Source organism: Penicillium rubens, assembly GCF_028828025.1.
Source record: "Penicillium rubens strain IBT 27055 chromosome Unknown utg000004l_segment0_segment0, whole genome shotgun sequence".
NCBI classification, from domain to species: Eukaryota; Fungi; Ascomycota; class Eurotiomycetes; order Eurotiales; family Aspergillaceae; genus Penicillium; species Penicillium rubens.
In genome coordinates, this window is record NW_026890602.1 from 2083739 (window position 1) to 2096697 (window position 12959).

General features: G+C 47.7%; 5 protein-coding genes across 5 annotated transcripts; 1 reads left to right on the plus strand and 4 right to left on the minus strand.

The window, feature by feature from the left end:
* Window positions 1–199: 199 nt before the first annotated feature.
* On the minus strand, window positions 200–1645 carry N7525_010762 (uncharacterized protein; the record flags this gene model as incomplete). The annotated part of the gene is made up of 5 exons (XM_061215213.1): window positions 200–525; window positions 588–1033; window positions 1102–1225; window positions 1284–1410; window positions 1469–1645. The coding sequence occupies 5 exons, from the start codon at window positions 1643–1645 to the stop codon at window positions 200–202; spliced, it is 1200 nt and encodes a 399-aa protein (XP_061067725.1).
* A 1788-nt stretch (window positions 1646–3433) lies between these two features.
* On the minus strand, window positions 3434–4048 carry N7525_010763 (uncharacterized protein; the record flags this gene model as incomplete). Its single annotated transcript, XM_061215214.1, has 3 exons — window positions 3434–3745; window positions 3805–3923; window positions 3985–4048. The coding sequence occupies 3 exons, from the start codon at window positions 4046–4048 to the stop codon at window positions 3434–3436; spliced, it is 495 nt and encodes a 164-aa protein (XP_061067726.1).
* Window positions 4049–4747: 699 nt separating this feature from the next.
* N7525_010764 (FAD-dependent oxidoreductase) lies at window positions 4748–6145 on the plus strand (the record flags this gene model as incomplete). The annotated part of the gene is made up of 1 exon (XM_002561253.1): window positions 4748–6145. One exon carries the CDS (start codon window positions 4748–4750, stop codon window positions 6143–6145), a length of 1398 nt encoding a protein of 465 aa, XP_002561299.1.
* A 574-nt stretch (window positions 6146–6719) lies between these two features.
* On the minus strand, window positions 6720–7508 carry N7525_010765 (isocitrate lyase/PEP mutase family protein; the record flags this gene model as incomplete). The annotated part of the gene is made up of 1 exon (XM_002561252.1): window positions 6720–7508. One exon carries the CDS (start codon window positions 7506–7508, stop codon window positions 6720–6722), a length of 789 nt encoding a protein of 262 aa, XP_002561298.1.
* Window positions 7509–9528: 2020 nt separating this feature from the next.
* N7525_010766 (patatin-like phospholipase domain-containing protein) lies at window positions 9529–11723 on the minus strand (the record flags this gene model as incomplete). The annotated part of the gene is made up of 2 exons (XM_002561251.1): window positions 9529–10233; window positions 10284–11723. The coding sequence occupies 2 exons, from the start codon at window positions 11721–11723 to the stop codon at window positions 9529–9531; spliced, it is 2145 nt and encodes a 714-aa protein (XP_002561297.1).
* Between the last annotated feature and the right edge of the window lie 1236 nt (window positions 11724–12959).

Here is a 12959-nt window from a genome sequence, read left to right on the forward strand (position 1 = left end):
ATTTAGTAACCCTACATAATTTGTAATTTAAGCTATGTAATCGGAGGTCCACAGTTAACTGTTGTATAAATTGTTGGGAGAGTAGATATAGAAATACAGAGTCTGGAACACATTGATTAGACTCCTAGTTTCGCAATACAGTATGCACCGACATCTGACTGATATCTGAGGTCTCCGACCTCCGGCCTCAACAGACTTCTCAGCCAACTATCTCCTCTAATTCAGCTTCGATAACTCCTTTGTTGTACCCAACCGGCAGCCAGAAGTTTCTGATTCTTAATCCGGCGGACTCTAGAAGCTCTGTCCATCGTTGACGAGTCCGCTCAATTCCTGGACACCATACCATGACAACCATATCGATCAAGGTCTCCTTTACCCCGGCATTTTGGTCAGGGACGACGTAATCCTCGATCAAGATTTTGGAATATCCCCTCTCCATAGCAGCAGCTGTGTGTTTCAAAATTACCCTGCAGTTCTCATCGGACCAGTCGTGCAAAATGTGCTTGAAGTAGTATGCCCGAGCACCTATAATATCTGTTAGACAATTGGGAGAGGCGGGGTGGGGGAGAAATAGGAGCATAACAAACCTTTGACTGGCTGAGGTTTAAAAAAGTCATGTTTGACTCTCCGAATATCGCTGTCGAGGTTTTGAATATCCTCGATAACTGATGGCAAATCCTCAAGGACAAGCTTTCCAGCCGCCGAGGGAAACCTTTCTTTGAATCCGATGAGCTCATGACCACGATTCCCGCCAACATCAACAAGCAGAGGATAATTGTCCAACGCTCCATCTAGTAACTGCTCCTGGACGGGAAACCAGTGAGACCAGTGAGGGATCTCGTCTCGGGAGCCCTCCATGAAAGTGTTAAAGCGGTCTAGTGCCTCTGGGTTCTTAGCTAGCCAGTCCCAGCAGGAACCAGTTGTGTTATAGGCATGTTGAAATGGCCCATCCTTGGGGTCTCCAGGATTTTTGTAGCCAGACTTTTGAAAGAATTCTGGTGTTTTCTGAATGATGGGTAGAAAATCAACGAAACTAAATTGTTTGTTAGATCGGAAATGGCCAGTAGTTGCGGAAGCTGAACAAATAAGCAATATACTTACAGTGAGTCCATTGTCCCAATCGTTTTCCTCTCCGTCATTTGCCTTGATAAGTCAGTAGGCTCATATTGACCGGGACCCAGTTCACTAGCGAAACCATTGCAAACAAGAACACGCATGATACGTTCTACCAAGACGCGGTCAACGTGTGCAATCAAGCGGTTGTGGATATGGATAAGACCTACCAACGAGTTGAATGTCTGCCTTATTCCGCGCAGCCAGTTCTCCACATGTGGCAAAAGAAGTCATTTGAGATAAAAGACTGAAGATACCGAGGTCATTGGCGGTCTTAACGGCCATGAGAACAGCAGGCTTTTGGCTCCAAACATCAGTACTAGAGTATCTAGATTGTCGGAAAATCGGGTCATACCGAAGCAAATAACTTGTAAATGGCATCTGCGGGGTTTTCGAGAGCTCTTACGAGACTTGTGGCATTCTCAAGGGCATCACGCCGAGCTTTGTCAGTCTTGGCTTCTTTGTACGCATCAATTGATGCCACAACCTTCGTAGTCAGACCAGAAATATTGGAAAACTCCTGGACCGTCATGCTGGATATGAGTATTATGATCAAGGCAGCTTGTAGCAGCTAGTTCCGGATTATCTCGGTACCAAAGGATGTGAAGGGCCACTCTAGGGGTTTAGCGGTGTTGAGTTCTATTTATCTCTATTTATCGGGCTCCACCACCTCTAGTGTTTCCACTCTACATAAAATCAGGTGAGTGCAGGATCAATCATGCAGTGTTAGTGTCCTCATACGTATTAATTAATTACCATTATCAATTCCCTTTTCACAAAAGTCGCCTACATACCATAGCGTAACTTGAAGCGACAGTCGATGTACTCTACGACTAGTCGGGCTGATAAGTCCCCGCGAGATGCATTATACCCCACGTTATGTCTTATCCTAGATAATAGACTACACAGAAATAGAAAAATCCTTCAACCCACGCATATATAGCGCCTATATTTGCAATAGCATGACGTATAACATCGTTTAGATAGAGCCAGAATCTGAGGTGTCTAATCAGAAATGGCGGTCTACGAAAATAAGGCTATATATGCTTGATCGTTTTACTCGCGCATTGACTATACATAGAGCGGGGGCATCTGCGTAAGGCGGTGGCTGGCTGAGGCTGCGGGGATCGGCATCAGCTGGGCCCCCCTGAGGCCTAGATACAAGCTGAAACTTAAGTCAGTCGCGGGATACTAAAATACCCCGTGGGTGCAGAAGGAACTAGGCTAAACAGGCGCTATCCGCGATATTAATGCATGACAAGCTCCATACAAGTGGGTACACTTCATTCGGTCTCCATCATATCTCCACTATAGGAATATTGTTTGCGGAGATCGTCTAGCCCCACCACTACTACTACTAGTACACTTCGCTGCAATATCCCCCATGTCGAACCCCACCAAATCTGCTACTTGTAGCATGTGACCGAGGCACCCAAAGCCGCCAAAGGTGAAGGAAAACCGAAATTTTGCGAAATTTTGTATATCTACCCGAGCTACCTAAAAAAGGCATACAAATAGTTATGCATGGACCTTTTCAGTGTCGAAGCCACCCGCAATCTCCTGGTCATTGATCTCTTGGTATACGATTTATAATGACAATCTACCTGCCTGACCAGGCGCATAAGTGGGTCCCTATGCGCAATATATATCCAGAATTGAAACTAAACTTCGTTGGAGGCGAGACATTATTGCGTCTCCAAAACTGACCTAAATATTACATGAGCTACTCCGTAGATATTCTATCGAAATAGCTAAGTGAGATGCAGATGTCATATCGGGATACTTCTGCTACGTGGCCAGCTATGAATATGACATGGAACTGCATCTAACCTGCTGCAGCAGGAGCTACTGACACAATGCTCGCATCGGACCAATTAGCTAGTAGTTCTTCAGCTGCATGCTCGATAGGAGACTGTATATGTGGGTTTTAGACTCTAAGCTGCTGGATCGGCTGAAAAACTGGTGATGTGGCGTTCCTGCAGAGCGCAGTTGTGGAAAAGATGAGATAGATGATGGCCAGGGGCTGAAAATCGCACGCAATGGTTGAGGACATTGCCGACGCTATGGTACTATTCCTATCTAGCCACGTTAACAAAATATGTTTTCGAAAAAGAAAAGAAAAAAAAGAAAGAATTGCATTAGGTATCGTATGCATGGCTATCGGTTCTAATAACGGAGTATTGGATTGTATTCATGTACAATATTCATGGCATAGTTTACGACCGACGAGTAGCGTTACCATTTCTTAATTAATTGTAATTTGGTTGATGGTCCTGATCCTGCGAAAGCTCACTGTGCCTTGTTTCGTTCCCAGCTATTGCTAAATATTGACACCATTGGAAACCCAAGGTTTGCACCTAACGCCCGGCATTTCTTGAATGAGATGAGCCTTCCTGTATTGTATGAACTTCCCGGAGCCATGCTCGGCCACCTGGAAGACTTTTGTATCGATATCAAGCCACAATTCATCAAAGGCAGTCAATCGTATCTCGATCCTACCCTTCACCATATTTAGATCCAGATCGACTTTGAAGTCCTGGTTGGGGTATCCGTGCAAGATACCCAAGCTCATTTTATACACTTCCAGAGTGACCTCCATCTCCAGAGTCTCCGTGTGTATAGATCCCGACACCTGTTCCGAAACAGCCAAGTCAGCATACACAGGAAAGCCAAGTCAGCTCTATTGCTTACAGCGAATATACCCGTGTCCAAACTGAAAGGCATTCGATCTTTGCTCTTGTAACCGCATAACGTTGAGTTCTCAACCTGGCCTATCTTGTAGGCACCATGCTCGGTCCCAGATCGCTGCACTAGAAGAGCTTTACATCGTAAGCAGAATCGAAGATAGCAAGAATAAAGGGGCCCGCCTACCACTATAGAACATGATGAGGGGTAGTAAGTCCACCGGTATCCAAACCTTGAGAAGAGGGAGCATTCGATTTTCTGTGCATCGATTTCGCCCCATTTATAGTTTGGAATGGTAGCGGCCTTGGATCATCATGCATTGCATTTCTTTTGTCAAATATTGCGAGCACACTTAATGGGAAGGTTTGCTGTAATCCGAAATTTAAGCTGTATTTTACATTGCTTTTCTTTTTTCAGTACGAGAGACTAACCTTTAATGAACGTGATTGGCATGGGAATTTCAACTTGGTCTGCAATTCTCTTAGAATGATTTGCCACTGATTCACGTAGCTGAGGGACCTACCTAGCCCATGTTATTAGCCTAGTCAAACTAATCTTCTCCTTTCACTTTCTCTATTTTATCTGTTTAAAGTTGTTATGGCTCATTTTTCGCGTATCAGCAAAGTGCAGTCAACACATTGAAAAAAAAAGAAATATATAGACTGAAAGAGAGGAATGAAAGCACGTAAATGTCTTAACAGCCCTTTAAATGTCGGTGTGCTTCTACCCATCACACGCAGTTTGCTATACAGGTCAGAAAGCCTTAGAAAGCCTGCAGAGTTATTTTTGAACCCCATCTGCCCCATCTGCTTAGCACCGGTAACCGGTGCTCATTAGGGAGACCTTAAAGCATCCACAACCATGGAATGTGTATAACATCTCTTCACCAACAAACCCGCAAAGCAGTACCTGAATCTAAAACAACTCTGCTGAGCTTTCGCAGATCAAGATGTCTTTCAATCAACCAGGCATCCCGTTGAAAATAACCGTCATTGGCGCTGGTATGGCCGGTCTCTCATCGGCAATAGCACTCTCCGACATAAACCCCGACCACCAGATTACCGTCCTAGAATCCAACACCTCCCTCAGCGAGCTTGGCGCTGGACTGCAACTCTTCCCAAACAGCACTCGCATCCTACACAAATGGGGCCTAACCCCATCCCTGGAAAAAGTCGCCTTCCAGTCCTCCCACATATCCGTCCGCCGCTGGGAAGATAATACCGAACTGGCCTTCAACATGAATAATCCTACTAGCACATGGCTCTACGGCTGGCCCCAATTGCAGATCTACCGACCAGACCTGCAGCAAGCACTTTTCGAGCGTGTACAACAGCTGCACAACGTGTCCGTTTTATTTGGCAAATCCGTTGTACGTGTGGACCACGAGACGGGTACAATCCATACGGCAGACGATGATATCTTCGAGGCGGATCTCACAGTTGCAGCTGATGGGATCTGGTCCCGGACCAGGCGATGCCTGCCGGCATCGAAGGATGTGGCCCCCACCCCGTATCGAGAACATAACTACCGCGCTGTGATTCCGCGGGTGCGGATGCTCTCTAATCCCATTACTGCGCCGCTTATGGCTTCCCCGGAGGCGAAGTCGTGGGTAGGGCCCGGTGCGTTTGTGTTGGGGTATACAGTCGCCTCGAGCGAGCTGTATAATCTTGTTATCGGTGTCCCGAGACCGAGCGAAGGGGTGCCCCTAGGGTCGTGGAATCACCCTGCCGATGTTGAGAAGATGCGCGGGCTTGTGTCGGGGTGGTGTGAGGAAGTGCGAGCGTTGGCCTCTCTCGTTCAAGACGGGGAATGCGTTTCCTGGACATTGGGTGAGGTCGCTCCTATTCCCAGCTACGTAAGTACGTCTGGGAGAGTAGCGCTGGTTGGGGACGCGGCGCATGCTCTTCTTCCTCATGCTGCGCAGGGGGCGGGAATGGCGATTGAGGATGCGGCGAGTCTGGCGGAGTTCGTGGGATATTTGAGGTCGACGGAGGATCTGCCGAAGGTTTTGAATGCGTGGAGTCAGTTTAGACAGGCTCGCGTGGAGCACTTGCGCAGCATCAGCCGTGGCAATGCCAGTGATATGACTCTTCCGGATGGCGAATGTCAGACTGCGCGAGATGTGAAATGGAAAGCTATTCGCGATATGCAGCGGGCACAGTTGGCCGAGCTTGGACTTGAGAAGGTTAGAGAGAAGGTAATCAGGGAGAGACCGGCGCCTGATCCAGCTTGTAAAAGCACGTTTGAGCCCGGTGGGAGAATGTGGGTCAATGGCTTTGATGTGAGCGAGGAGAGTCGGAAGTTCTGTCGCGAACATCTGGGACTTGGATCACCCCGCAAACTCTAGACTATACACAACAAAGTCTCGCCATTAAGCGAAACACGAATGACAAGGTATACATATTTGTACTGGTTACTAGAGTCATGGGTAGGAAGGAGCTTCTGTCATAAATAAATTGTGTTCTCTTGGTTCCCCTTTGGCGCTTATACAAAGATTTTCCCCCACTATGGGCAGATGGATGATTCCCTTAGTGCAGCCGATCAGATTCAATTAACTTATTTACTTTTGACCGCCTAACTTAAGGTTGGACGCCGCGCGGGTCCCACTCAGTGGACCATTGGATCCTCGGACAAGTTGTCCTCCGGCAGGTTTAAGCCAGGAGATTCGCCTTGCTATATTCCCTATATTCCCGTGTCTTTTTCATCGAACTCTTTTTCTGGGTGGATTTGGATAAAGACTTGGTGTTCAATTTCATGATTTGGAATCTAAATTGGATCTAAAATTGCTTTGCTTTCATGTTGATATAATTAGGTGTGGAGTCTTGTTCGTGTTAGGGAGGGAGACGTATTTGTATAAACTCTTCTTTTATGAGCTACCCACTATACTCGCTACTCCGTATATGCTCATCTTTGTAGACCTTTCAGGCCAACAACTCGGCCTGCTCCTTAACCGCCTTCATCGCACACATCCACAACCCTGGCCCAATACTCACCCTTGCAACTCCCAACTTCCGAATCTCCTGTACTCCCAAAAACCCTTCTGCCAAAAGCATCATCACATTCACCCTCCCCTCGAGTTCCCTCACCAAAACCTTCACCTCCTCCTTCGACACACCCCGTCCCTTGGGCCCACCCCAAACAAACACCGTACAAGCCCCAGCTTCTAAAAACGCCTTTCCACGCACAATGGCATCATCCAACGTCGTCCCTTCCTGGGACAACACATCTGTCCGTGCATTTAGCGCGAAGTCAGGAACCCCGGCCTCCTTGGCTGCCTCAACCACGGTCCTCACCCGCGCAACAGCCTCGTCTAGTGGTCTCAATGTACCGGCTGCATTATCCATGTCTTCCAGGTTACAACCGACTGCACCCAGGGCGATAGCCTCCTTGACCGTCGCCGCCAAGCTGGAGAGGTCCTTGTCGTAGCCGTCTTGCAGATCGGCTGTGACGGGCAGGGCAGGGTTAACGCGGTGGGCGGCGGATATGATTGTCTTCAGGGAAGCCAGGTTCTGGGCTTTTGTGAGGTGTTCATCGTCGACACCGAGGCAGGCTGCGATGGCGAATGAGGCTGTAGCGATGGCGCGGGTTTGGGGGAGCGAGGCGATGGCTGAGGCGGTGCTGGCGTCCCAGACGTTCGTGAGGATGAGAGGGTCTTGGGGGCTGTGGAGATCGCGGAAGTGCTTAGCGATATCGTTTTGGGAGGGAGGCATTTTTGACGATGTTGGTAGTTGGGCTTGTAGATTGGAGGTGTATATGCGTGCGTGGTGGCGGATGGAGGGGTAATCGTTATGTTGATATTGCGGGGTTTGACTATGATACTACCTCGATAACTTGAGAGTATCTAAATTCGGTTCATGTTGAGTAGTTGCAGAGCGATTTATACCTCCCCAGCATCCACGATGGCTCCACGGGTTCCGCCGTATAGTTAGTGAGTCCGCAATCGACCGTCACCATCTGCAATTGACCGTCACCATCTGCAGCTGAATCGTCACCTTCTGCACCTGAAACGTCACCTTCTGCAACTGATTCATCACATTCTGCACATATATCTAAGGTCCGTGCATTTCCCAATACTCTCGCACCCCCCAGGTCTTTGGCCCGAACTTAATTCGGCCTGGTTGCAAGGACAACAGTATGGTACCTCCGCTCCATTTCGAGCCCTCCCGCCGGGCCGGACCACTTGGAGCCGATTTTCCTGCTCTCCCGCCCTATCAAGAGGTACACAGTATTACAGTATCTGTGAGGGTCTCAACGTATGCGTAGATGGGGAAAGCGACTCCTGGTTCATAGTAACTCGAGACATACATAGTGGGATTCTGTAGAATGGTGAACACCAATATGACGTTTGAGCGAACCGAAATTGAAATACGTCGCCTGTCGACCATTGGGGCAAAATTGGCACTTCAATGAGTTGCTTGTTCCATATCATTCAATGTTTCAAGTGACCCAAAAGTGCATCATGTTTGTCCTCCTGAAGATGAGTTACGCTGTAACTCCTGATCCCTATAATACCTTGTTATTATGAATCTCTGCGCCTTCCAGGGTAGAATATCTACTACGTAGGTATAAACTAAGCGAAAAATAAAAAATAACAATAATTTAAGAAGAAGAAAAGAAAAGACGCCAAAAGAAGGCTAAATTAACGAAAACCCATTACATGGTAAATGTAATGGGGAAAAAAGAATGCATCAGGAGGGAATCGAACCCCCCTCGCCAGTTAACTAGATAAGGAAGATTTCCTAATCTTGGAAGACTAGCATCATAACCACTAGACCACTGATGCTGTGTGATATATTATTTGATCAACCGATACAATTCATGAACTAATCCGCCAATTACCATGACACATACTTCAAAGAAAATCTACGTCAGACTCACTCTATATAACTCGGTCCCTTCTTTTATAAAACAAGTAGTCCAAGTTGTAAATATGTGACAGCGCAGGAGTGTTCAGCGTGTTGTTCCGATGCAGGGGCAGCGAAAAGGAATACGTAGTTTCAATATATATAGTAGGCGACCTACATCTGATAGAACTGGAAGGGAAAAAAAAGGTTATTGCGCATTACTAGCGTGGGGTTGATCATTATTTGCAAATTAACAGATACCTAAACAGCCTCGGTTAATTATAAAAAAGTAACGTACATCTCGAGTGCTGAGAGGCTATTTGAAGCTACATACATGTACGTTGAGGCCGATGTCACTATTGATATCCCCCCGCTCGGCCAAGCCGAATTCTAGCCGATGATGGTTGATATTTTATCGATCTAGCAGATCTACCTCGGGGTACTTTGATTGAAATATATCTCCCCTAAGCCCTAGTACTCGTACACCTGAAGTACACCTGAAGCTAACTATCTATTTACACAATATAGGATAAGAAGGAAAAGAAGAGACAACGAAGCATGTGATTAAGAACAAGGGACGCAATATGACAAGGGAAGCCTAAAAAACGACCAAATGCATATCAATAAGACAGAAGACACCTTGCTATGCTTATGAAGAGGGGGTGAGCGGGAAACGAAAAAAGGAAAGGCACCACGCAGACAACGGATGTATTATCCGAAGGTGCCCGCAAATACCGGCAAGAGCCGCTTGTCATCCTGGATATTGGATATCCAAAGTAGCGGGAAGTATAATGACGGAAGATAGGGCTGCAGGTGCCCCGAAGCAGAAAGGCCCTAGTCTAAGCCATAAACTTTGATGGAGCCGCTCGAGCCGCCTGTATTTTTCTCAGATGACCACGGCATCCTCGTCCCGATCGTAGTCCGCTTCATCAAAGAAAACGGCAGACTGGCGTCTCATTTCCTCAATCACGCTCGCCCGCCGGGAACTCGGGGTATGAGGACGTGACGAGCCGGTAGATTGGGACATGCTATCTGACAACTCACAGTAACGCGACTCGCTCTTGTAGCTAGATCCATCGCGCTCGGGGAGGTTTTCATCTAAACGCTCGACCATAGGATCTTCATTTTCTCGATCGCGGATTCGACGAGAGAGAATCGGGGAGAGTGCACGTCCACCTATCCTGGATTCTTGGAGTCCTTCCATGATCGCATTCTCGATCTTAAGCCGATTTTGGATAAATTGAATCTTGGAGAAAGTACTTTGCTGGCCGACATGTATCATGCGGGCGAGCCTTTCAGGAGTAGGATCGGAAAGAATGTGGATGAAATCAGATGGAATGCTTTTTGGCCAAATAGTCACAGTGCCACTGAACTTTTGCAACCAGATCTCGCTCCAGTCTTGGCCCATAGGTCGGGGGAGGAGCTCTAAATGTCGAAGAACTCGAAGCCATTTGTTGAGGTCTAATTTGATGTACTGCTCGATTGCAGTGCCGAGGAAGCCGCCGCGCCAACCACGGCCCCTGCGGTGTGTGACTGGCCGCCCTACTGTCCCTCTAGAACTAAAGAAGAAGAGATTGATGTGAGGGTTAACCTGGGTCAGTGTTAGTGGCAAAAGAGCAGAATTGACGAAGTTGATCTAACCTGTGATACGATTGTAAAATTGACGTTGAAATGCAGGTTCAGCGCTTTGATAGGTATATCAGTTCGCAGGCTACCATCCTTCCATTTGTGACCAAACGAATAAGGCGCGAGCGTACCATCACGCTTTTTAGTCATTAATACAACAGGGTTCAAAATGCCTGGAACAGCCGCCGAAGCAAGCACGGCACTCCATATGACGCAATCGGGGCATGTCAGATAATTGGCCAGGATAGTCGGCGAGTGAGGATCCGAGGGCACGCAGGTGACATTCAAAATGCGCCCGGTCCGCTCGTAAGCTTCGCGAAAGGTCGTTGAGCCCCTGCAGAACCAGGCGCATTGCCGAGCCCAGTCCATAGTATCGAACCGAGCACCAGTTCGCCACCAGCGATGTACCCAGGTTGTCAGCCCTTCGTGGCATGCGCGAATCCGATGTGCTAAAGCTGGAACGAGCAGCTGCTTCAGCTCATCATCGGTCCGAGTCGCGACTAGTCCCGCCACCAGTGCTCCGCCTGACGTGCCGGTTATGATCTCTGGGAGGACATCATTGTCCAGCAGCGCTCGTATAACTCCGAAGTGGTAGTAAGCGAATGTAGCCCCACCCGAAAGACAAAGAGCGGTGCGTCCAAAGTTCGTATCGAGATGTTTGAAAAGATGATACTTGGCATCCTTGTCAATCTGCTTATTGTCCAAAACGATCTGTATGCATGCATGCACCTCATCGATGTATTCCTGAACCAGATCCTTGGTCCCCGAATAGGTCTCGCTGTATATCCGAGGATTTTCCACACCCGCAAAGTTGTTCTTGACGCAAGCCTCCAAAAGTGCCCGGAGATCTTCAATAGCAGGTACCTCGCTGGAGCCGACTCGACCGTTTTCCATTTCCCACTCCGCATCCTTCCTCCGCTGCTTCAGCTGCGACACCACTTTGTTGACAGTGAGGTGATCGTAGTAAGCATATTCGTCTATTTTTTTCCAATTTTCGGTTCCGAGATGGACGTCCAACGCCTGAGCCGCTTTCAGCCAGTCCGGATAGTTTTTCTGTGCAGATAGCTCTTGGCGCAGCCTTTCCCTCTTCCCCCGCCACGTCACCCACTGCTCATACAATACTATGTAGACCCGCACCAGAGCATAGCCAAAGCTCAATACTATGAGCCACGCGAATACAATGAAGAGAAAGGGCCATTTCAAAACAGAATATAGCACGCCTTCCCTCGTTTCATCCTTGCTTCGCTTTGGTGTTTTGCGGCGGCCACGACTCTTGCGGACTCGTTGATTGATCGGGCGCCAGTCGTTGATGGCCGTCAATGGGGATGCTTCTGGGGCATTCAGCGCCCGCTCGAATCGGTCGAGTTCATCGGGTTGAATGAAGTCGCGGTCGTAGTCAGGGAGACAGGCCGGATCGTAAGGGTCGTACACAGCAGTTTTCTCCTCAGTGGTCATGTTCAACACATTCTGAATACGCCAACAAATATGTTGAGAGTTACAGAGGTACCTTGAAATCCGGTTGGGGAAGCTACGTTAGACGATCATGACGTTGGCGTCACGTGTAGCTTATCCCCACATTGCACTAGTGTATTTCCCAAAATAGCTAGTCTGGTTTTTTATTTGCTGAGTCATCTAGATCTTGCCCCGCCAGATAAGAACCTTGGAAATAAAAAACATACCAGAACCATGGATGCCTCCGTAGTTAAACAGCAATTGCTTCCAATTCAGAACTCTGTTGTTCTTGTTCTTGGGAAAAAAATGAGTGTATTGTGTAGATAAACCAGAGAAATTTATTTAGTACGGGCTTTGTTATGATCGCACAATTTTCAACCTCGCTCGACATTCTTTGTATCGAGAATGAATTAACTTTGAGAAACTATGGCAGACATCATCCCACCTTGACATGCTGCGGCATTTGAGTACGACAATGCCGCCGACCGTGCGATGGCATTGAAAAAACATGTTGGAATGTACCCCTCCATGCACGTCCTCCGGGAGTAATTGACATCCATTCTTGTAATCTCTTATTCAAGGGTTCAATGTTCAATTAGCGGGGGTCTTCGCGGTCGCCTCCCGAGTACAAATGCGAGATTTTGTTCCGGCTCAAAGAATCATACTACAGCTCACCGCTACATGGCGCGGCTTGGATATCGAGAAATACATCAGTGTCCTCCCGTGATTGGTAGGCGTTTCGGCAGAGTTTGTTTGTCGCAGCCGAATTGGAGGTCTAGGAAAACACCATATGGGCTCTCAACCGGGGTACTGTAGCCACATGCACAAAAGACTGAGAGGTGCTTTGTGCTCTCGATGTCGGACATAAGGTACGAAGTACAACATAGTAGATCGGAATATTGGCCAGCTTCTTATATTATACGACAGGGCAGCGTCATTTTGGTCACATGATGTTTAAAAGACCCCTTATTTACATATTGAGGATGATTCGCAGCAACTAAATATCCTTAGCGTCGTCACAGGCTGCAGCATTCGTTCATAATTAGACTCGTTTAGGAGCGGATCTTCCGGACACTTTTTCCTCTTGGCCATGTTCGTCTTGAATGCTGATCGCAACCTGCTAAATTCTTAAATGCGATGTTAAAAAGCAAACACGTTGTAAGCCATCGCTTTGCGTTGCTACTTCGATTCTACACTCGCTTATACCAACGAGTTCTGGACATCATTTTCGATACATAG